Source organism: Pinus tabuliformis, chromosome 4_1, assembly GCF_031772625.1.
Source record: "Pinus tabuliformis cultivar Carrire ecotype Pingquan chromosome 4_1, CPIR1, whole genome shotgun sequence".
Taxonomy (NCBI): Eukaryota; Viridiplantae; Streptophyta; class Pinopsida; order Pinales; family Pinaceae; genus Pinus; species Pinus tabuliformis.
Genome location: NC_142303.1, coordinates 597512417 through 597538332, shown reverse-complemented (window position 1 = coordinate 597538332; position 25916 = coordinate 597512417). Strand labels below are relative to the sequence as shown.

The following is a 25916-nucleotide window of genomic DNA, read 5'->3' as shown; positions in this document are numbered from 1 at the left end:
GTATATATAATTTTACATTTGCTTACACCTCGATCTGGAATGTGTTTGGAATCCACAAAAGAAAAAACTATGCAGGTTAAAAGTAAGCCTTTCTATAGGTCACGAGTACTTTTAAGGAATAAATTTCCATTTAAGATTTTCTTACAATTTGCAGACTTGTAGACTTTGATACGCTGACAGGCATTCTTATTTGTGTGATTTTGCAAGTTACATGGAGAATGAAAAATAATAGATAATATTACACATGCCACAAAATGGCAACTAATGACCCTTCACATCAGTTCTGGCTTGTTTCTGGGCAAAACAAGAGATCAATCTACTAAACTGGCGATAGAATCAGAACCATATATTGTATAAAATTCAACTTATTAAAAACAGTCTCGTGCTGCAACTGGTGTTGGCCTCTTATAGGTCTTGATGCACTTAATAGCTGCAATGCAAAATTCATCTTTAGCTTGTACAACATCAATTATTACTAGTGCCTAGAACTTTAGACACCTATCCGGACGGTAAAACAGATAAATATTATAGTTAAAATTAACCATACTTATCATTTAGTGAATAAGAACCTACCTTCAGCATAATCCTTTGCTCCAAACACTGCAGATCCTGCTACTAGTGCTTTGGCCAGAGTGTCAATAACCTAAATTAGGGAACGCTTAGTAAATCTACAAATGTCAGTAAACAAAAGAAGAAGAGAACAATAGCATCTAAGAAAAATCCCTAATCAACAACAATATAAAAACTTTCATACCCACCTTGTAGACATTTGAAGGAGTAACTGAAATGTTAGTTTATGATTCTCAGGTTGAAGGATCTCTAGTGGCCTGTAACGCCACACAAATCTACACAATAGAGGCAACATTAACATAGTGAACTTGCGAAAGTTTGTCCAGTTCCTTACTTTATCCGCACACATTCTCCTTAGGTCTAAGATTTTATTGACTTCACTTTCTATAAAGGTCTGCCCACCAAAGGCGGGCCGCGGGATTGACTGACATAATTAAGACCAAGCCTACCACTGCCAACATTACCAACAACATAGTACAACATCTGTGATCAACCTTCCCAAAATTAAGGTTCCTAGCAAACTCAATAATCACAAGCTAAAACATAATGTCATATTCATCTCCACTCTTAGATATGTTTGTTGCAGCACAGATAGGTTTTGAATATTCAGCATATCATCTGTCCTATTCTCTTACAAAACCATGCACTAGTGCACACATGCAAATAATGTGCACTACCCAGGTAAATAAATAATGGAGTTCAACGATGAGGTGATAAAATGCTGCAATAAGCGACAATTGAAAATTTTATTGGAAGCCAAGTTCAATTGCCGATTGTAGAAATGAAATTGGGCAAAAGATAATGTACTAAATTTGAACTATTTCATCCAATTTATTAAAAAGAAATGCTATTTGATACCAACAATCAATTTGTTCCAAAACATAACAGATAATGTTTAGATACTCGTGAAAGAGTTGCATTAAATACTATTCCAGTGTCCTCGCAAATACATATGGAAGTGCAATTTCGAATAAATTGTTTGTTAACATATTTTGCAAACATAAATAGATTTATAAATGCTATTTTTCTTAACAACAATTTGTGAATTTTCTGTTAAAACTTACCATCAAGCACGTATTTTATACAACTTAATTGAGTTGCCGGGATCAAGCACATATTTTATACAACTTAATGGAGTTGTCGGGTTCAACACTACTCCATCTTTCGCCCCAAGACTCTTGATCTGAATTTCAAAGAAAAAAATGTTAAAGACAACCATTATAATTTGACAAACAAAAAAATACAAGGCAATAAGGAACATGAATGTTTCATATGTTTAAATGAGGAAAACTACTCTAAGGCCACGTTGAAAGCAGAATATATGTGCCATGTTCCATGCTAGAAATTAAAATTTACAATAAAGAGAACAATTTTCCATTTAGGAATATGCTCCAGCAAACAACCACAAACATTGGAAAAAGGTTGGACTCCAAGACACCAGAGCTTGGATGGAAAACTTGCTATAATGAAAATGGAGATTTCTCAAAGAATACCAAAGCCACAAGAATTGTTTCAGTATGCTTTCTCCCAATAAGAGGTTTTGCATAACAATTTTATTGTGCTCTAGTATGCAGTTTCCTTATGATCATAGGGAACTTTAAACCAACACATCACAAGTCAATAAATTAGATTTACATGAAAACTGAAAAAGCATGGTTGAAGCACACATATTAGAGTCAATTTAGCATCACTACCCATTAATGTCAATTAAAGTCAGACAAGTAATTTTATTGATTATAATATCAAAAAATAGAAAATTACATGGCAGAAAAGCAAATTGTGATAGGGAACTCTGTAGATACCCAAATTGTTAATTTCTAGTAGCAAAGGATGTGCTTTAAGCCTCAAAAATTGCAGGGAGATTATGACACATGTATTCCAGAATACCCAGAAATTGTTTTGGGAAATTCCACCCGGAGACAATTTTATTAAAATAATTAATTATTTTTAATGGATGCCTAAAGTCTAAACTTAGGAAATTAAAATAATTAAAGAGTATTAATAAAACTGGGTGTGAATCTTCTAGAAGAAGACAAAGATCGAGTCAATATGATCTGAGCCATTGATTAGAATTTAATTCGGGCCATCGATTACTTAATGAGAAGATTATAAGAAGGAATTTAATGGGCATTTGGAAAATACACCGGGCAGATACTCAGTTGCCCAAGTAGATCGGTTTTCTTACTAGTTGAAGTTCGGCAGGAGGAAATCAAATCAGAGGGTGAGGTGCAGGTGAGAGAGAGAGAGAGGGTATCAACAATAGTCGAGAGTGCAAGAAACGACAGGAAGAGGCAGTGAGAAGAGGGATGCAAATCACCCATGCAGAGGCAATGACATAGGGGCACCGCAGTCACTGCGCAGAGGGTGACGCGGTGTGGCTGGCGTGAGGGCAACAGGTCCTTTCAAGGGTCAGAAATTCACTGTGGAGTGGAGAAATTTGTTTGTAAAATTTCTCTCAATGATTCTTCTATTTTGCTATCCGTAGATTGTATATAAGATTTTGCTGAAGAATAATAAAAGAAACCTTCATCTGCTGCACCGGTTTTCCCACATTAGGTTTTTCCGGGGACAATTGTCCAAAAATAATTGTGTTAATGTGTTATTGTTGTGCTAGTATTTTCTTTACATTTATATTCTGCAGCAATTAATTTGTGAAGACTGTAGTGTATGTATTTTTATATTTTCTGTAGACAGCTGCAAATAATTTTTTTTAGTAAATTAACAAATAAAAGAGTTATTATCAGTTGCTGCAATAGGATTTGGAATTTCCATATTTTCACATGGTATCGGAGCATAGACAGGAGGCAGGAGAGATCTAGTGCAGAAGAAAAGGGAGCAACGTAGCACTGCATAAGCAGCTACTCGAAGTCCACAGAAGGCTACGCAGTCCTTGGGCCAAGCAGGTAAGAAGGGAGAGTTAATTCTTTGAGTGAGTTAGCAAAGAATCAATCTCCAAATCGAAGGGTTGTTAGAGGTAGAGGGAGAAATTGTCATTCTTTTGCAGAGCAGATCTCCAACTAAAACACAGTGTTTTACAGTAGAAAAGGAAAATAGCACGGAACAACATGGATGGTCGAGATGTATTATCTTCCAAATTGGAAGAAGAATTTGCATGTTTGTCAAGTTCAACATTAACAGGTGTTTGGTATATTGATAGTGACACTTCAGCTTACATGACTGGAGTACGAGAGTACTTCTCTAGCTATCAAGAAGAGCATATGGACTTCCATATCACTATGGGAAACAAAACGAAGTGTACTCCAGTAGGGAGAGGCACCATAGCGTTTCAGACGTAAGCAGGAACCAACATAAAAGCCACTAATGTGCTGCATGTGTTGCGGTTAGGAATGGATCTGATTTCAGTGTCCTAATTACAGGACAAGGGGTACGATGTATACTTCATTGGAAGGAAGGTGTATGTCAGACATCCCAGCTGGAAGAAGAGAAGACAAATTGGAGCTCGAAGCGACAAATTGTATAGATTGCAACTCGAATCTCCAATGGAATTGATAGGCAGTAATCATAATGGTGGAAATGAATTGAATGAACTATGGCGCAAACAAATGTGACACTTACACCATGGAAAACTGAGAATGCTCAAAGAGACAATTACATGAGTTCTAGTCCTCAGTACTGAGCATGACGATGTATTCAGAGGATACGTACTAGGGAAATACGCTAAGGCATCTTTTCCCAGAAGTGACAACAAAGCAAGAGGGTTGTTGGGATTGATACACTCAGATATTTGTGGCTCGATGTCTACGAAAAAGCTGGAGGTGGGTCATCTCAGGATATTCAGAAGTGTGGCATATTGTCACATTTCAAACGAGGAGTGTAGTAAGCTGGATCAGACTGCAGAAAAGGGGTACCTCGTAGGGTATAGCAAGACCTCAAAAGCATACAGAATCTACATTCCAAGCAACATGAAAATTGTAGTAAGACGAGATGCAAAGTTCATGGAAGATAGAGCTTTCAGAAAATCTCGAAAGATGCCAACAGAGGATCAGTCAGCAGATGTTCCATTAGTCCAATAGCAACAAGGGAAACAGGAAGGGCAATAAGGAGGACAAATATCAGGATCGAGTACCGTAACCAGCGCCAGTATTTCCTCAGGAGTAGGAGATCTAGGTAGTTCTCAATAGATGGAATAGCAGGAACAAGAGGAGGATTTGATTGAGCCTCCCACCACCAGTGGTAGAAACAATAGGGAAGCATGAAAGATGTTGAGTGACGCAGAGGAGTTTGTCAAAGCTCTTAGAACCGAGAAGAGGTAGCATAGACAACTTGACATGTACCAAGCCTTGGTAGCACAGGTTGAAGAACCCTCTAGTTTTCAAGAAGACGTACAACACCAAGTTTGGGTGGATACCATGGTAGAAGAGTACAATTCTATCATGACGGATGATGTCTGGGAAGTGGTAGCTAGACCAGAGGATAGATCAGTTGTAGGATTAAGGTGGATCTACAAGATCAAGTGTGCTACGGATGGCAGTATATAGAAGTATTAGGCTAGGTTTGTGGCAAAGGGGTACACACAAAAGGAAGGAATAGACTATGAGGATATCTCTGCCCCAGTGGCTAGATATACCTCTATCAAATCCGTTATATCCCTAGCCACTCAAATGGGATGGGAGATACACCAGATGGATGTCAAGACAACATTCTTGAACGAGGTGATAGAATAAGAGGTATATATAGAACAACCGAAAGGCTTCGAGACTCATGAAAAGAGAACTCATGTATGCAGGTTAAAGAAAGCCATGTATGGGCTCGAGCAAGCACCCAGAGCATGGTATGGTCAGATTGATAGTTACTTGCAGCATTTGGGATTCGTCAAGAGTGATGTTGATCCCGATCTCTATTATCTAATGATGGAGAATTTGCCACTTATTCTGGTATTAGATGTAGATGAATTATTTCTAGCAAGGTCATCTGGGCTCATAAAGGACTGTAAGAAGAATCTGGAAGTAGAATTCAACATGAAGGATATGGGGTTGATGCATTAGTTTCTAGGGTTGGAAGTTTGGCAGAAGAATGGGGAGATCTTCCTTGGGCAAGGAAGATATGCTACAGAGATTCTGAAGAGATTCAGAATGCAAGATTGTCGGCCCATGGTTATGCCTATGATCACCAACTAGAAGAAAATAGATGCATCAAGAGACAAGGAAGTGGACCCACCTTGTACAAACAACTCATTGTGTCACTCATGTATCTCATCAACACTAGGCTAGACATTTGTTTCGTTGTCAACACCCTTAGTCAGTTCATGGTGGAACCAAAAAGGGTACATTGGGCAGCAGCTAGGCACATTCTTAGATATGTGCGTGGAATAGTCGGATATGGGTTGAAATACACCCGAGGAGATGACGTTAGATTGAGCGGATTCACAGATGCAGATTGGGCAGGTAGTTCAGTAGACCGGAAAAGTACCTCCAGGTATTGCTTCAACATTGGATCAGGAATGATCTCTTGGTGCAACAAGACGCAAAAGTCGATAACTCTAAGCTCAACAGAAGTAGAATATATGGCGGCCAACACAGCTACCTGCGAAGCTATATGGCTTAGAAAATTTCTTGTGAGTTTGTTTAGGAAGAGGATGGAAGCGACCATTGTTTAATGTGATAATCAGAGTTGTATAAAACTCTTTGAGAATCCAGTATTTCATGATCGGTCAAAACACATTGATATCAGATGTCACTTTATTAGAGACTATATTCAGCGTGGGGCAATACAGCTGCAGTATGTCCCCACGAGAGATTAAGTAGTAGACATACTCACGAAGGCTCTAGGAAGAGCTAAGTTCATCCAGTTCAGGGAGGAGATGGGTATGGTAGAGAACCCGTTTCAATAGCAGAAACATATGGTTTCTCAGTTGTGGTAGCAAGAAATAACAGGGAGTTGCAGTGCAGATGCAGTTGGCGAAAGCATGCATAGTCAGCAGTAGCAAAAATGCAGCATTTGCATAGTAGTTGGTGATCAACAACGCAGAGGGAGATGTTATAGAGTCAGGGTGATGCTTCAACAAGTTGCATTACTAGAGTACATTCCTAGCTAAGAGAGAGTGTTGATTTCTGGTAGCATCAGATGTGCTTTAAGCCTCAAAATTTGCAGGGAGGCTAGGACACATGTATTCCAGAATACCCAGAAATCATTTTGGGAAATTCCACCCAGAGATAGTTTTATTAAAATAATTAATTATTTTTAATGGATGCCTAAGTCTAAACTTAGGAAATTAAAATAATTAAAGGGTATTAATAAAACTGGGTGTGAATCTTCTAGAAGAAGACAAAGATCGAGTCAATATGATCTGAGTCGCTGATTTGAATTTAATCTAGGTTGTTGATTACTCAATGAGAAGATTATAAGAAGGATCGAATTTAATCTGGGGCATTGATTACTCAATGAGAAGATTATAAGGACTTTGATGGGCATTTGGAAGATACACTGGGCAGATACTCAGTTGCCCAAGTAGATCGATTTTCTCACTAGTTGAAGTTCGGCAAGAGGAAATCAAATCAGAGGGTGAGTTGCAGGTGAGAGAGAGAGGGTATCAACAATAGTCGAGAGTGTAGGAAACAACAGGAAGAGGCAGTGCAGAAGAGGGACACAGATCACCCGTGCAGAGGCAGTGATGCAGGGACAGCACAATCACTGCGCAGAGGGTGACATAATGTGGCTAGCGTGAGGGCAGTAGGGCCTCTCAGGTGTCAGAAATTCACTATGGAGTGGAGAAATTTGTTTGTAAAATTTCTCTCAATGATTCTTCTTCTATTCTGCTATTCGTAGATTGTACATGAGATTTTGTTGAAGAATAATAAAAGAAACCCTCATCTGCTGCACCGGTTTTCCCACATTGGGTTTTTTCAGGGACAATTGTCCAAAAATAACTGTGTTAATGTGTTATTGTTGTGCTAGTATTTTCCTTACATTTATTTTTCGCAGTAATTAATTTGTGAAGATTGCAGTGTATGTATTCTGATATTGGCCATAGACAACTGCAAATAATTTGTTTCAGTAAATTAACAAATAGAAGAGATATTATCAGTTGTTGCAGTAGGCATCTGCAAAGTTAGAATTATAATTTATAATATGGATGATGAACAAAAAAGCATATTCAATGAAACAAGGCCAAAAAGCTTGGGATTTGTGAAGAATAGGATCCAGAAGAGCAATCCGAATGTTACTTTCATTTAAGAAAACAATTACCTAGTAAAATGCATAACTCTGAGCAATATATTTATGCCCATTCTAATAACTTAGAAAAGAGTGAACAACAATCTAACAAATGAATCCAAAATACCTCAACAGTTCTTTAAGCTAGAGAAATACTTCAAAAACATTATTTCTAAATTGCTTAGAAGTAACAAGAATGTTACTCTTAGTCTTTATTATTGAGAAATCAATATGCTTGTAAATTAGGGTGATTTCTCTTGATAGTTACTTGTGAATGGTTGTTGGCTTCTTATTTAACGTATTGTGTTCTTCTTCATCAGGCAATTAACTAAATGCAAAATATGAAGACCACAAGGGTCAAAGAACACGGGAAATTAGGCTCCAAGTTAGGGCAAAACCCCACAAGTGATAAAGCCCAATAAAATCATCTTATAGAATCAGATCAAAGTGAGATATCCAAGACCCAAGACAAAGACAGAGATAGTCACAAAGAACCCAAGTCAGTCCTCCAAGTTTCTTCCACCAAAATTGAAGTCATCAAAGTCAACATTGGTCAAATCTCTGAATTTTGGTCATCCCCAAAAATTTGCCCCCTAAAATCTCGGCCCTGTAATAGCTCTAAAAATCCATAGAGAATACTCGCACGTGTGGACAGATTAGGGCAGAAAACAAGACTCTCTTTCTCCTTAGACTTTGCTGTCCTCCTTTTACTTCACTGATTTTCTTCTTCTTGTTTTCACAGAAATCGAATTGGTAATGTGGAGCACAGTGGCCAATATATAGTTGTTCAACCATATGAAGAGGCACAACTGATGGGCTGGGTGACTTGTCCATCAGGAGGGCTGACTTGGTCTTGTAGTGACAACAATGACTCTTTTGACTTGAAATAAAAATTTTCTTTTCTTACAAATAGTTCAAATGAGACTTTGACTCATGACAAAAAAATTTCTTGACTCAATAAACCCTAGAAGCATGAAGAACATGCTTTGACTTAGAAAATAATAATAATTATAATAAATTTATTTTTCTTCTTTTTTGTTTTTACAGGAAATACATATTGATACAAGTACAATGATAATTATGAAGACCGAACCTAGTTACATTTTTCAACATTTATTCTTGATGATGGGTGATGCATTCACCAGAAATGTCTGAATTTCAAATCTACATGGTTTTATCCAACAATCTTTAAAAAACCAACAATCTTTAAAGCAAAACAAAAATGTTGGTAATCAGGATTGTTCTTCACAAATTATCCTCACGAAGTCTAAGTGGGTTGCGTAGACTTGCATAACTACTAATAACCATTAAAGGGCTTAATCTATGTGATTCTCTATGCCATATGCACATGCCTGCGAACTAAGCAATATCAATTTAATCGCAGTTTTGTTCTTGAGTAATGGTATTAACATGCCAGGTCTTGAAAGGGAAGGACCAATGCATCATAACTGAACTATAAACGAACTGCAAAAGTCAGTTTGGTAGATCTCAACATCTTTTACTGTAGCTGTTCTAGCTAGTATCTAATAATCCATTCAGTTACCGGTACATCACAAATCTTGGGCTATTAACTTCCACCAAACTGTCTCTCAAATAAAGATATTAGATAATAATCCCACCTGATTTACTGTTCGGTACAAACGGATAGTGGAAGATTGCTCATAGTGGACACTAACAATGTCTGCACCAGCCTTGATAAAATCTAGTACGTGTTGTTCCGGTTCAACAATCATCTATATTGAATGAGTTGAAGCATTATTAAATCAATTAACACATTTAACTGCAAGACAATAAACTCATAATCCATAGACATCAGAAAACAGTAATCACATTTGACTATCAAATCAACCCATCTTTTATCTCACAACTAATACACCAAATCTAAAATATCTAAAGATCACATCTATATGCTCACTCTGAACAATAGACACTCAAACAGAAAGAGTCATGTAAGAAAGAGTGTCAGTTCAAATGTACATCCAGTGACAAATCTGTCACAGGTCATAATGCAGCAATCACCAGAGGTCCAATGGTAATATTTGGCACAAAATGGCCATCCAGAACACCAACATGAACCCAATCACAACCTGCCAACTCCACAGCTTTGACCTGTGAATCGTACAAACATACGTCACTCTGAAATCAATAGCTGGACCAGTGAAGGCGAAAAATCAAAGATTTTGAAACTAAAAAAATTTGCAATCATATAAAGCAGCCCCTTTTTTTTCTTTTTTGGTTGGCAGATCACCCTGTGTTAAGGAAGTGGGCTTACATTCATCTTATGGATAGCATGACAGAGTTGTATCTATTCAGTCGAACTAACATGACACCAGAACTCAGGGAAACTTGATCAACAACATTACCATGGAAAACATGCCCACCAGGTTTGAACGTCTATAATCCTCATGGGAAGTGCTCCAACTTTTCACCAGACCATAACACAATAGACATGCAAATCGGCATCTAGCTTTAGCACATTTTACATAAAACCTTGAGGAATGGCAGCTTTGCATGGCAATAGATAAATCCATATTTCTAATAAGTGCCTCAAGTTCCCCATTGCAGGAGAAACTACAGGAGCTCAAAATACAAAAAAGTCCAAACCCAAACTAGGATTGGATGATAAACCCAGGAATTCATTATCTTGCATACGAAGGGAATGTTTTCTTAATCTTTTGTATGAGAGTGATATTTATGACAATTAAGCTACGTTTATTAACTGATCTTAGACTTGAAGCTAAGTTGGTCTTTGAAGATGTAATATTCCTCCTTCGGAAAACCCTGAGTGTCCACTGCATTTTCCAGAGCTTGTATAGTTTCCCAGTGAAGTCTTGGGTCAAACCAATTGATAAAGGTAATACGGTATACCCACTGAATTTTTTCAGAAATTTGTTTGTTTACTAGTGTATGTCTTTCGTCAAACAGTGTTATAAAATACTCCTGTAGATGTAATCTCTTTGGGTTTTGGTGAAAATGAGTACACAATGCCCAGATTAACACTTACGGGAGTATCTTATGACAACACCACCATATTTATAATTAAGACAACAAGAATAACAATGTTGATATATTAAAATCAGTCATAAGTAACCAAGCCCTTCACTGATATATTGTTTCAGCAGCACACTGTTGAGATTGGTAGCTTGGGAGGTACTCCAAGCCGTAGGGCTTGGGGTTTTGGAGGAAGGAGCACCACAAGTCGCTTTGTGGGCTTAGAACCCAAGGTGTGGGATTCGCACCCAAGCTTGTGGGTGTGAAACCACAAGGACTTTGATTGATTTGACACTTGGAGAATGTAAGGGACCCTTGGAGGAGCAAGGGGACACCTTAAACACCAAGAGATGTCAAGTAGAAATAAAGTTATGAATTTATTTGTAATTTTGTATGACTGGTGGGTTTGCTCAACAATAGGAGAGGTCGGCTAGGGTAAAGAGCTGCCCTCAAGACAATTCGTTGGAGCTACACATGAGCATATAAAGAGATGAAGGCGTGGAGGTCATGTAACATATCCTACTTATTAACCAGAGGCAGTTACTATGATATCTGACTCCCATGGTGAGATTATGAGAATGAGGTGATTTTTTTTTGGCATCTTTTCTAAGGGACCCCTCATACTTTCAATAACTATTCTTACCATGAGCTACTACCCATTATTAACAGAGCCTAACCCTGAGGGCATTGATGAAAATTGGCCCTGTGACCTTGGTACTTTAGCAATGAGAACTCAAGCAGCCAAATTTAAAGGTACCATCCTCAGCTAATTAGTTGCCAGCAATCAAGATCTGAAAACACAACAATAATGTCATCTTCTAATGTTCAAAGCTACTAGAGGCCACAACATCCCTTACACAGTCAAGTAGACATGATTTTAGAGCTTAAACTCAATCAAGGAAAGTGTATCAGCCCTCTTTTCTTTTTTGAAGATCAATGAAAGAAGATTATTTCCATGCCCACTCGCATCATATACATCATCAAGTGGGCAAGCTCTCAGTTGTTCCAGAGCTGTTTACGTTCACGAGATTTAATAACCAGCATTTGAAGCTTTGAGTTCATGTATTCTTTCCAGCCAAGGGACTGACCTTTTCCAGCCTATATTTAAAAGCACAAGAACCTTCCTTAACAAGTGAACCAGTCAATTTATTGTGGATTTAGTTTCATTGGAGTGCCCCACCTATTGGACGTATCTATCCATTTGAATAGGCTCCCTTGCACACGTATCCATGTTATTGGTTCAAGGCACCCACACATGGAGGGCATCTATTCACATGATATACTACCTATTGAACCCTTTTTTTTTGGAATCGGCCAATATGGCTGAAGCATCATTGCATCAATTGAAGGTACACAAGGATCTAACATTTTCAGGTTCTAATACTGCTACATAACTTATACTTGGTCAGAAAGGAGTAGAAATATTCTACATGTAATGGCCTAGAGATAACAATACAGAGAGAAGATGACCTTCTTCCTTTTAGTCTCTTCCACCAACATGTGATTAGAACAGACCTCGTATTAAATGATTATAATATGTGGTGCTCCTTTGTTGGAAGAATATATGATTTGGGTTATTTTTCCACTGTTCATGACCAGCCCTGATATTAGAAGCTCTTCCAGCCTTATAGAAAAAAGAGTGAAAGAGAGGGATTATGTTCATGACTGCCACAGCTTGATCTTGAGTTTGGTACTCGTACTGTCACTTAGCTTTGTGTTTAGCTTGACTTTTGCGTACATTAACACAATTAAGGATTGGTTTGCTGTCAGAGACCTTTAATCGTTTATAATAGAGGTCTCATTAGCTGACGCAAACAACCCATGGATGGATTCTTCATATGAAGCCCGCTTAAGCTCTTGTTTTAAGACAACAATTTTCCCACCTTAATTAAAGCATTGTTACTTCCAGAAACAGTCGTTCCTTAAAAGTACACCCTGCGTAGCCATCAAATAACAATACTCCATACCCAGCATTGAGTTGAATGTCTATATTTAACAGTATACCCAACCATGAATGCAGTTAAATGATTTCACACATATTCATGCTCAGTGATATCCTAACGTGAGTTTACAGAACATCAGTGTGTGGCAGTACTTTATAACAATAACCAAAATGCTATGGTGACAGTGTATTGTTCACAATTAGATATTCACACCTAATTTTTGCAACACGTTATGACTGTGCAGTAGGAGTAGATGTCAGTGTAATTTAGAAGCCACAGAGATTGCATACTGTCATGAGTTTCTCTTGTTGTCTATGAAATAAGGAACCAAAGATAGCTACAGCAACTAGTACAAACTTCTCTTTCCTACTGTATGTGTATATACGAGGCAAATAACAGTTTGTATAGTCCTTAAAGAGGGCATACATTAATGAAATTCACAGAGGGAAATTAGAGGTAGTGACTTGAGAGGACTTATGTCCATATATTTTAAGCTAGGAACCCAACAGAGATAAAACTACAATAACCATAGTCAATCGAGCTAATCTGTACATAACACAAACCTTGTTGCTCCAGATGACTTCAAAACACCAGGTAGCATTACTATGAATCACATTTAAGACAACAGGGTAAGTTTCACCCTGATGGGGTCTCTTTCTAAATGCCTGGTCATACTACCTGGTGACTCAAATTTAAGAAGACTTGAGACCTTGCATCATGTCAAGGTTCCTCATGGGCAATACTGTCCCAGAAGTCTGTATGTTACTTGCCTATGACGTGTAAATCCTCCGACTTGTGGAAGTACATTAAGCATATGGGTTAACAACAGTGCCAAATTGCGCAATTTTATCCATGACTACAGAATCCCATTAATCCACCTTCTACCATTCAGAGATTATGTGGGATCTAAGGGGCTAATACAATTTGTAAGAGATCTTGGAGCTAAAGTGGAGCTTCCACTCATCCCACCCAAAACAGTTTTAGAATCAGCAGCACCACAGTTTGCTACATGAGAATAAATGTTGGTTTTGTGTATATGTACAAAATTAAGATTCCCACAACCATCTGCAGTTGTCTCGCTATTGCATTCAATCCTTTTAAATGCATGTTTTTACTTTTCAATTTTCTGTATCCTACACCTACATAGTCAAATATCTCCTTTATGGTTAGTACGTATTCTTATGATATGCAAGAACCCCATGAGAGTAATTGGCAGACTGGTAATTGTAATCTGTGCTATTTTAGGGGCACCATTCTCATGGGCATTTCCTACTCCAGAGGTGTTAAGATTCATATTTTTGTCCCCTTCTTTTTCTTATTTTTTTTTTTATGTCAGTTGGGCATATGATGTGATGAGTAGTGCTCCTCAGGATATTTGTTCTCTCTTGGTGTAATGACCCACTTATAGTAAAGTAATATTTATGGAATTAAATAAAATTAATTAAATTAAAAATTAAATAAATTAAAATTAATAAATAAACTTTAATTCAAAATTAAGATATGCAGATAAAATCAAATCAGATTTGAGTTATAAAAAAATTGACACGTATAATAATTAAGACACGATGATGGAGGATGTCGGTAATGGAAATTTATAAGAAGGAAGTGCGGTTGGAGAAAAAGGGAGGAGGAGGAGAGAAATTGATACACAGAGTCTGTTTATGATCAGGAAGACCTAACTTGTTCTGAGGTTTCTGATCTAAGCACTGTGAACTATTTTAATCACTTTTCCTTATGAACAGAATAAGAAAAGAATAGATGCAGAGACAGTAAAGTTTTCGAAATTACAGATCATGATCTTGTAATAAAATTTCCTAAATTTTACAAATTTAATTAACAGAACAGAACCAATAAAAGTACTTCCCTGTAGTCTTATGATCGATGAAGCCTCAACTGCTCCTGCTTCAATTACCAAAAGACCGAAACCACCCAGCCAAACTGAGCAGAACCTTGCTAGAACCTTGTGTAATAACCAAAAACTGAAATACAGGAACCGTAAAAGATTTTGAATACCTACCTGAACTGCTGCCTGCTCTGGTGTAGTTGATGATGCTGCGGCTACTCTGATCCAATTTCCGGGAGACCAATTCCACCCAGCCAGACTGAGCAGAGCCTGGCTGCTCAATCCAGTAAGCTTCTCAACAGAAGCTCACTGTCCCCCGTGCCCAGAACCTCAGAATGCTTAAAGCTCTTCCAATGGTCAATTTTCTTCCTCCTGGTTTTCTCCTGCTTTCTCCTCCCGGTTTTCTCTTGCTTTCTCCTCCCGGTTCTCAGCCCAATCTCTGCGGTTTTATAGCCTGGGTTTAGCGGTGTCCGCCCTGTACACCAGCGACTCCACCGCTTTCTCCCGCAATGACAGCTTTCCCAGGAACATGAGTCATCCGCCCGTTACAGGTGTTTCTGCCTTATACTTAGGGTTCAATTTAATTTAAATATGATGGTGCTCATATGTAGCATTAAGGTTTTATAACGTTTAAACCTTGTATATGTGTTATTGTTATTATAACACTATCACACCTCCATATAACCATATAACGTATCCTTTATAACTTTATAACACTTATATGTACTTTATCATATTCGTTTGTCTTTTAACTTCCATTTAAAATGTTTTTTTTTTTACTCCCTGATTTCTATCCCATTGATCATATTGACATGTATAAATAAATCAGATTTATAATACTTTAATTCCTATCAGAAGTAAAATCATTTAACTGTTTTAAATTTTACTTTGACAACTATAATTTAGTAAGATCAACAACATATATCATTTTGGTATCCATGTACCAGCTAAAGTTAAACATATATTATGTCGCAAAATTTCACGTTTATCTATAATCATTCAAAATGTTTCTGGGTCTCTGATTGCAGTGAAGTAAAATATATACTAAACATAGTTTAAAGTTCTTCAAAATTGGCATAGACTAGGGTATCTTTGACATATGTCCTCTGTATTTTCCCAAGTTGCTGATCCAGGACTATACTTGTCCCATTGGATCTTAACTTGGTCCACCAAGCGATTCCTCAGTTGCCGAACCCTACGTTCCAGTATACGTAAGGTTCGACCGATACGACTCCCTCGTCTGATATCTGCAATTCCTTCCATTGAAGGTTATGAGATAGATCAGCTATATAATGTCTTAATACAGAAACATGAAATACATTATGAATTCTATGCAGATGAGGTGGCAGGGCAAGACGATAGGCAACAGGTCCAACTCTTTCCACGATTTTAAATGGTCCAATAAATCGAGGTGACAACTTTGTCCCTTTTCCGAATTGAATAGTACTTTTATTTGGTTTGATGCGGATGAAAACCTGATCCCCTACTTCATACCTCCTATTAGTTCTGTGAACATCAGCATAACTCTTTTGTCTATCCTGTGCTTCCTTTAATCGTTGTCTAATTTGTCTTACCTGCGCTTCCATTTCATGGATTAATTATGGTCCTATTATCACTCGATCTTCTAACCTGTCCCAACTTAACGGTGTTCTGCAAGGTCTGCCGTATAAAGCTTCAAATGGAGGCATTCCAATCGAACTGTGGTAACTGTTGTTGTATGCGAATTCGACTAAGGGTAAATACTTTTCCCAGTGTGATTGTTGATCCATCACATACATTCGCAACATGTCTTCAAGTACTTGATTTACTCTTTCAGTTTGCCCATCAGTCTCAGGATGGTAAGCAATGCTTAAATTTAGCTGAGTACCTAAGGCTGTTTGCATGCAAGTCCAGAATCTAGAAGTGAATCGCGAATCTCTATCGGATATAATCTTCTTAGGTACTCCATGAAATCTAATAATTTCATTTATGAATACTCGAGCTACGTCAGCAACATCGTAAGTATCTCTTACGGGAATGAAATGGGCGCTTTTTGTTAATTTATCCACTACTACCAAAATGGCGTTGTGTCTTTGAGACGTCAGAGGTAGTCCCGTGATAAAATCCATAGAAATGATCTCCCATTTAGACATAGGAATGTTGTGAGGTTGTAAGAGGCCCGCTGGGTGACAATGATCTACTTTTACTTGCTGACATTCCAAACATTTGGCAACAAATTGAGTGATATCACGCTTCATGCCTGACCAAAAGAAGAGTTTCTTGGTATCTGCATACATTTTCCCTACTCCAGGATGAGCACAATATACTGCTCTATGGGCTTCCCCAAGGATAGTATCTCGAAGGTCTTTATTATCAGGAATATACATCTTTCCATGGAATCGTAAGATCCCATCATTTTCTAATTCATATCCCTCAAATTTAGATTCTTTTACCCTTTTTCCCTCAAGACTCGATCTCACCTTTAAATACCAGCTGTCTTTCATAAGATGCTCCAGTACTCGTTGTCTCAAGTCTACTTTAATGGGTATGAGAGAAAATATCCGAGGTCTTCTGCTTAAAGCATCTGCTACTACATTTTCTTTTCCCTTAATGTATGATATTCCGAAGTCATATTCACTTAGGAATTCACTCCATCGCCTTTACCTGGCATTTAAGTCTCTTTGGTTGAACAAATATTGTAGACTTTGATGGTCGCTTTTAAGTGTAAAACTTCGTCCCACTAGGTAGTGTCTCAAAATCTTTAAAGCCAGCACTACAGCGGGCAATTCTAAATCGTGAGTAGCATAGAGTTCTTCATGAGGTTTTAACTTTCTGGAAGCATATGCTATCACTCCTCTATCCTGCATCAACACTGCACCCAGCCCTTGTTTGGATGCATCAGTACATACTGTAAAATCTTTGTCCATATCTGGGACCCTTAGTATCGGTGCACTGGTGAGTAGTCTTTTGAGTTCAGAGAATGCTTTATTACATTCCTCGGTCCATTCGTACTTAACATCTTTACACTGAAGGGTTGTAATTGGCTTTGCGATTTTGGAGAACCCCTCCACAAATCTTCGGTAATAACCGGCTAAACCCATAAAGCTTCGTATCTCGTGTGCATTTTTTGGTATTGGCCAATCCATGATCGCTTTTACCTTCTCAGGATCTACTGAAATCCCTTCACCTGATATGATGTGACCCAAATAATGAATCCTTTCCTGAAAGAATGAACACTTGGATAGTTTTCCATACAACTGACGTTCCCTAAGGCAGGACAATACTATCCGCAAATGATCTTCATGCTCTCTCTTATTCTTGGAATAGATGAGAATATCATCTAAAAAGACTTGCACAAATTGATCAAGATATTTACGGAAAACATTGTTCATAAGATTCACGAATACTGCTGGTGCATTTGTTAATCCAAATGGTACCACAGTAAATTCATAATTCAAATCAGCTGCAGTCCAATAACCAAAAACTGAAATACAGGAACCGTAAAAGATTTTGAATGCCGACATGTGTAAGAACCAAAAACTGAAATACAGGAACCGTAAAAGATTTTGAATACCTACTTGAACTGCTGCCTGCTCTAGTGTAGTTGATGATGCTGCGGCTACTCTGATCCAATTTCCGGGAGACCAATTCCACCCAGCCAGACTGAGCAAAGCCTGGCTGTTCAATCCAGTAAGCTTCTCAACAGAAGCTCACTGTCCCCCGTGCCCAGAACCTCAGAATGCTTAAAGCTCTTCTAATGGTCAATTTTCTTCCTCCTGGTTTTCTCCTGCTTTCTTCTCCTGGTTTTCTCCTGCTTTCTCCCCCCGATTCTCAGCCCAATCTCTGCGGTTTTATAGCCTGGGTTTAGCGGTGGCTGCCCTGTACACCAACGACTCCACCGCTTTCTCCCGCAGTGACAGCTTTCCCAGGAACGTGAGTCATCCACCCGTTACAGGTGTTTCTGCCTTATACTTAGGGTTCAATTTAATTTAAATATGATGGTGCTCATATATAGCATTAAGGTTTTATAACGTTTAAACCTTGTATATGTGTTATTGTTATTATAACACTATCACACCTCCATATAACCATATAACGTATCCTTTATAACTTTATAACACTTATATGTACTTTATCATATTCGTTTGTCTTTTGACTTTATGATATTCATGTATACTTTTATTTTATTTATGTTTGTTTTTAATATAAACCTTAGAACTTTAGATTAATTAATTATTGATACTAATACTTAATCTTTATTCTATATTATTAATATCATTTTCATTTTTATTTTTTTTTATATTCTAGAGCATATAATATATGTATTTAGAGATGGGTCGTTACATACACTCCCCCTTCAGAAAACTTCGTCCCGAAGTTAGAGTTTTAGGTTTAAGGTTTTAATGGACATGTTTTTCCCTATCCAGGTTCCCAAGCTATTCTAAAATCATCCTATCCTTCCTAATCTCTTCTGCTCCCATCCTATCCGTCCTCTACTGGAGTATGCCATGGCATCAGTTTTACTGACCTAACCATTCATAAACTCTAAGGTGACAGCGTCGGCTATACCGACCTGATTCCCAGTAGGCATCCGACAGTCATCATCACACGTCTAGGGGAGCGTGATTCGCACAGTCCTCCCATGACTCCAGGGTTCGAAGGATAAACGGTGGGCAACACCTCCACCCCTCCCAGTAGAATTAGGGCTAATACCCTATCATAGAATTACTTTGAGCTTTAATTGTTCTGAGGTTCTGTCATCACGTGGTCATCCCGGTAATTGTCTATTACCTACAATCATACACTTATCCATGCATTCGTAAAATGTGCATCAGCATATTCAAAATAACTCAGGTATTATTCACTTATGAATTCATCTATGACACTACAGTACAACATATTTTGCCATATTCCATGCATGTCTTTTGACTTCCATTTAAAATGTTTTTACTCCCTGATTTCTATCCCATTGATCATATTGACATGTATAAATAAATCAGATTTATAATATCTTAATTCCTATCAGAAGTAAAATCATTTAACTGTTTTAAATTTTACTTTGACAACTATAATTTAGCAAGATCAACAACATATATCATTTTGGTATCCATGTACCAGCTAAAGTTAAACATATATTATGTCGCAAAATTTCACGTTTATCTATAATCATTCAAAATGTTTCTGGGTCTCTGATTGCAGTGAAGTAAAATATATACTAAACATAGTTTAAAGTTCTTCAAAATTGGCATAGACTAGGGTATTTTTGACATATGTCCTCTGTATTTTCCCAAGTTGCTGATCCAGGACTATACTTGTCCCATTGGACCTTAACTTGGTCCACCAGGTGGTTCCTCAGCTGCTGAACTCTACGTTCCAGTATACGTAAAGGTTCGACTGATACGACTCCCTCGTCCGATACCTGCAATTCCTTCCATTGAAGGTTATGAGATAGATCGGCTATATAATGTCTTAATACAGAAACATGAAATACATTATGAATTCTATGCAGATGAGGTGGCAAGGCAAGACGATAGGCAACAAGTCCAACTCTTTCCACCATTTTAAATGGTCCAATAAATCGGGGTGACAAATTTGTCCCTTTTCCGAATCGAATAGTACTTTTATTTGGTTTGATGCGGATGAAAACCCGATCCCCTACTTCATACCTCCTATCAGTTCTGTGAGCATCAGCATAACTCTTTTATCTATCTTGTGCTTCCTTTAATCGTTGTCTAATTTGTCTTACCTGCGCTTCCATTTCATGGATTAATTCTGGTCCTATTATCACTCGATCTTCTAACCTGTCCCAACTTAACGATGTTCTGCAAGGTCTGCCATATAAAGCTTCAAATGGAGGCATTCCAACCGAACTGTGGTAACTGTTGTTGTATGCGAGTTCGACTAAGGGTAAATACTTTTCCCAGTGTGATTGTTGATCCATCACATACATTCACAACATGTCTTCAAGTACTTGATTTACTCTTTCAGTTTGCGCATCAGTCTCAGGATGGTAAGCAATGCTTAAATTTAACTGAGTACCTAAGGGTGTTTGCATGCAAGTCCAGAATCTAGAAGTGAAGCGCGAATCTCTATCGGATATAATCTTCTTAGGTACTCCATGAAATCTGATAATTTCATTTATGAATACTCGAGCTACGTCAGCAACATCGTAAGTATCTCTTACGGGAATGAAATGGATGTTTTTTTGTTAATTTATCCACTATTACCAAAATGGCGTTGTGTCTTTGAGAAGTCAGAGGTAGTCCAGTGATAAAATCCATAGAAATGATCTCCCATTTAGACATAGGAATGTTGTGAGGTTGTAAGAGGCCCGCTGGGTGACAATGATCTGCTTTTACTTGCTGACATTCCAAACATTTGGCAACAAATTGAGTGATATCACGCTTCATGCCTGACCAAAAGAAGAGTTTCTTGGTATCTGCATACATTTTCCCTACTCCAGGATGAGCACAATATACTGCTCTGTGGGCTTCCCCAAGGATAGTATCTCGAAGGTCTTTATTATCAGGAATATACATCTTCCATGGAATCGTAAGATCCCATCAGCAGATATTGTACTGAACATGTTAATGACAAAGTAATCCAGATTTTTAGAAAAGGAAATCGGTAAACATCAGAATTTTTAAATAAATTTTGTCTCTACAAATCCAGAAGGTAGCAAAACCTCTCAAAGCCCACTCTGTGGAACAAAAGTTGCAAAACTCATAGTAGTTCCGCTAAAAAAAAAAATATAGTTGCAACTAACAATTTAATAAAAACAAAGGTTTCTTTATCAAAATCGTGCATTTGCTTCTCTGAATCTTTATTGCAAAGATATAATCATACTCCAGCCCTATAATGGTATAATTTACCAATCACATGCAAAGCAGTGACAAAGCCAATGAATCCAAGGCTCATCACTAACACCACAGTTGGTGTGATTTTAACTCCCAGAGCATCATCAGTATAAAATCTCAGCATATTGCTGCCACTGCTATTGCTAGATCCAGCTGCAGCTCCTGACAATCTCCTACGCCGCATGCCTGCAGCTGCAGCACTGCCTCTAGGAGGATCACCTGTTCTTGCCACCATTTTGGACCTGTTTATAGTCGGGATATAGCAGCCTCTCATAGGGTTCCTGCGTGACGCTAGTACACATATTGACTGCAAAAGATATGACTGAAATGCGTAAAAATCAGAAAGTGATAAAAATCAGAAATTGATGGATTCTCAAGCTTAAAGATAAAACACGAGGCCAGGCCTATAACCGACACCCGCTCTGTTAATCAGCCGCGTGCTAGTATATGGCGTAAGTTGTATAGTTTAATGACGCGTCAGGGTATAAGCCAATGTGTAATTGAAACAATGAACCAACACGCCTTTAATTTCACCGTCTTTCGATATCGAAAAATAAAAAAATAAAATAAGATATATAATATAATGGAAATGACACTGTCAATGACAAGTTTACAAACGAGTAGTGGTGGCCTCCTTGGTCGTGCACGTGCGCTAGCGACATGTTGAAGTTATATACAAAAGTCCCATATGTATGGTGTAATAAAAATGTCAATGTGTATGTTGTCTCTATATCAACCCATGGGAACCGTGATATACATTCACACTTTTATTAAATTAATTTTAGATGAGATATGAATTTCGCTAAAGTTCTTTCACTGAATTTAAATGGGGAAGCATTAGCCGGAAGAACTTATTTAGAATGTAGTAGCTAGGTGGAAGCGTTGATTTAGTTTTGATTCGCTCGGCGGTAGCTGCGTGTAAAACTGTGGAGTAGCCCTTGAACGAAGTCCTGTGCACGCGGATAAAGTGAAAATACGCCTTGCCGCTGATACTTGCACGCAAAGGCCTCCATCCTACAATCAAGCTTAGCAATTAAATTAAAAATAAAAAATTGCCTTCAGTATAGGCTGGTTCCTGAAAAGCGACTTTAAAAGACAGTGGTTGAACGGAGAAAATATGTAGACGACAGCGCCTGCCCGTTTGCTAAAGGAACTAAAATCTTTGGAAATCCGCGATCTTTCATCAAGTTTTCAACGTTTGACTTTCTCTACAGTACGACGAAGACAGGGACACCACAACAATAGTGCTGACGGAAACGCCAAAAATACAAAAGTATGTTTAAGCAAGCTCAGCGACTATTAAGTCGGAAGTATTTTTATGATTAGCTTATCCCACTGCGAATTTTCCTAATATATCAATATAGTTGCTACTATAGCTAATCCTTGATTTATGTACCATATCTCTTTTCATATTTAAAAAATTTTGATTTTATGAAATAAAAATATATTAAATGTTGGTATTATATCTAAAAAAGAAAAAAAGAAAAAAAATTAATTATTAAAGGAATGCATATGATTGAACTGTTCATTATTCTTTGAATGGATGTTGGATGATGATACCCACCATTTTCAATGCGGCCATACTTATATAGAAATCAAAAGTTAATACAGTAGGTAGTCCAGTTATATCAAAATTTCAGGCATTCATATCTGATTGTATTTCTTATAAATACAGTTCCAATTTTCCTCTTGACCATAGTATCCACCTGAGGATTCTGCCAAGAAGCTATCTTTGATTCTGATTCTTCACCGCTGTGTTGCACATCCATTGCTTCAAGGTCATTGCTGTGTGGATTCTGTTTGTTTTCCCTATTCCCAGCACTTGCAAGTTCTACATTTTATGTAGCCTTTGACATCAAGTGTCTTCCAGCACTAGGCTGCCCATGATTATTCAAATTTTCAGTTTTGAATCATTATGATTTCCATCACTGCTGCCACCAGCCAGATTTTCCATCATGTATTCTTTATTTCTGCCATCGTCAATATCTGATGGACCATCAGCTCTGACAGAGAATGGCACACCACTTGACTTTTTTTGTGATTCATAATTCAAATCAGCTGCAGTCCAGTACTTCGTAAAAATTTTCTTCACCCTTTTCATAAGATCCAAAATAGGATCACCTTTATGATTATATTTAAAACAGTTCTCCCAGATAAGTTTAAATCCTGAAAAACATCTCGAGAATTCTTATATTTTTTTTCCCTTCTCCAATGTGTGGCAAATGGTGCCGAAGTCCATCGGTTTGTCAATAACATCAAAATAATCCGGGATTCCGAGAGACACTGGATCCACTGGGTATTGAAAGGTTCTGCTGCATCCATTCTCATGATCTTCTTGACAACCATCAAAGCAGCCTCCAAGTTTTTTTTTTATTAGACTGAAACTGGTTATGTTCTCCATTTCTAGCAGCAGAAAATTGCCCTATGTCTTTCTTCAGTGGTCCTTCAGCTTTTTCTATAGCCTTTGTTTGCTGATTTTCTGATATCAAAAGAGATTTGAAAGCTTTTCTCTGATGTGGACTGCTTGACATTTCACAGGGTCTACCCAACCTTGTTTGCCTTGGAGTAACTGACTTGTCAAGAGATCTCATAGTGTTCAGTTCTGACATGCTGAACTTTGAACCAGACCATTCTGACCTGGTTAAATTCTGGCACTCCACTCTAGGTTCTACATCGGCATTCTGAGTTTGCAAAGCTGAAGAGTTTGATATAAAGATTTGGAGATATCCTCCTGAATTGGTTCTGTGCTGCTTACTTCCTCTGGCTTCAAGTGTTCTCTTTGACTACCTAAAATGCAGTTCGTTCCATTGGCCATCCTAACATCTTCCTCATTTTCCTCTCCGTTGCTAGTATCATAACCTGAACTATGGTTTTCCTCTGCATGAATTGCTGGAACACCTGAGGTCATGCCATGAGTGTGTAGAGACTTATGTTCCTCTCTCCTTGGTCCAGGTTTGTACACTCGTTTCCTTTTGCTTCCTCCAGTAACAACTGGGAAGAAGTCATCTCCGTGATCTGAACTCGCAGTTGGGTCTACCTGACCAACTGTCAACATCCTCCCAATTTGATCTGGTAGAGTTCTTGTTAATATTAAGCTTGAATGGGCCCGATCTTCTTAGAATCCTCTTAGGAGTCGGAAGTTCAAGGATAGAGTATATACATTTCGGATAGAGTATGTACATTTCTATAAAATTAACAGTCAAATAGCTTTGCGGAAAGTCCATTTTACTGTCTGGTTTCACTATCACCTTAAAATTAAATTATTATTGAAAACAGAGTGTTTAAACATTAAGAATTATATTATGCAGTTGTTTTTATTTATTTTGCTTATTTAACAGTAATAGGGTAAATTGCATTATTAGATTGTTACGGCAAAAACTACAGCAGAGATTGCACATGATGTTGTTTTATATAGTTTCAAAATTTCAGTTGCATAGTCCATAGACCCTGATACAGGCCCAAAACACAAATTAGTCTTAACCTTCTGTAAAATTATCCAATGCTTCTATATACAATATATTCTATAAAACGTGCCTTTATATTTTTTTTTTAGTCCTGAAAAACATTTAAATAAGCAATAAGCATGGTGGGTGGTAGCATCCCCAAACCTGTACTTGCTGGTTTAGCCTCCGAACTCACGGGTACCATTTCCTTATAAATTGGTGCATCCTTCTATAGATCTGCTCCTTACGAGTTCGCAGAAGTCCTTTGGTTCGAAGTTATTAACTGGTCAACGTTATTTAGTTTAAATGACAAATTTTGGAGAAGGTTGCATTGAGCATCCTCAACTGCCAATTGATATTTTAAGTCCACCACAAACAAACAAACAAACAAACAAAAAAATTGAATTCTGCAATCTGTGATGTTATCTGACTTTCATTTTCATGGATTTTGCAATAAGTTTAAAGAGGCAATTCCTGTTACAGTAGATGTGTTCTTCGTTACTTCTTAATACTCTGTATTTCTTGTCAATTTCTCGAATCCATATGTTACCCTGTAGAAATAACACCCTCAGCAAGTAAAATATACACTGTCAAACAGTAACCGTCGCATTCCTTGTACCCTGTGAGCACTAAAATCAGGAAAAGACAAAAATGGTTGATTTGGACTCTTCTAATGTGAAAGTTAATAGAATTATGTAGAATCTAAAAATTTGCATGAAGGGAGATATTTCTTATTATATTTCATGGAAAGGAAGAAAAGAACGAAGGATGATATTATGCCTCTAAACTCTTTGATCAAGCATTCAAGGAATCTTAAATTTCATAAACAGGAAATTGCCGAGCTAGTGTGCAAGACACAATTATTTACATGGGCAGCACATAAATTAAAGCAAGGGTGGTACTCTGAGTTGGATAATTCTAGTAATTTTTATTTGCGTGGTAGTTGGAGAGATGAAGATAGTGCTCCTGACATTTCTGGGGAGAGTAGGTTATTGTCTCCTGTTAACACTCATAGAATTGAGATTTTACAAAATAATATTTTGGGGAGAGAATTCCAGAATGTACATTCTGATGCTAGAGAATCTCTCAGTCCTTCTGTAGAAACAGTTAGAGAAGA

At 37.7% G+C, this 25916-nt stretch overlaps 1 protein-coding gene and 1 pseudogene across 1 annotated transcript; both read right to left on the bottom strand.

Moving 5' to 3' along the window:
• Positions 1-189: 189 nt before the first annotated feature.
• LOC149177403 (ribulose-5-phosphate-3-epimerase, chloroplastic-like) lies at positions 190-18023 on the bottom strand (annotated as a pseudogene).
• A 3311-nt stretch (positions 18024-21334) lies between these two features.
• Positions 21335-21637, bottom strand: LOC149177402 (uncharacterized). Its single transcript, XM_089423405.1, has one exon. The coding sequence runs from the start codon at positions 21628-21630 to the stop codon at positions 21340-21342; it is 291 nt and encodes a 96-aa protein (XP_089279531.1). The 5' UTR covers positions 21631-21637; the 3' UTR covers positions 21335-21339.
• Between the last annotated feature and the right edge of the window lie 4279 nt (positions 21638-25916).

Bases quoted from the DNA above. Each gene is read 5' to 3' on its own strand.
- LOC149177402 (XM_089423405.1), bottom strand. From the start codon at position 21,630: ATGAGAGGCTGCTATATCCCGACTATAAACAGGTCCAAAATGGTGGCA.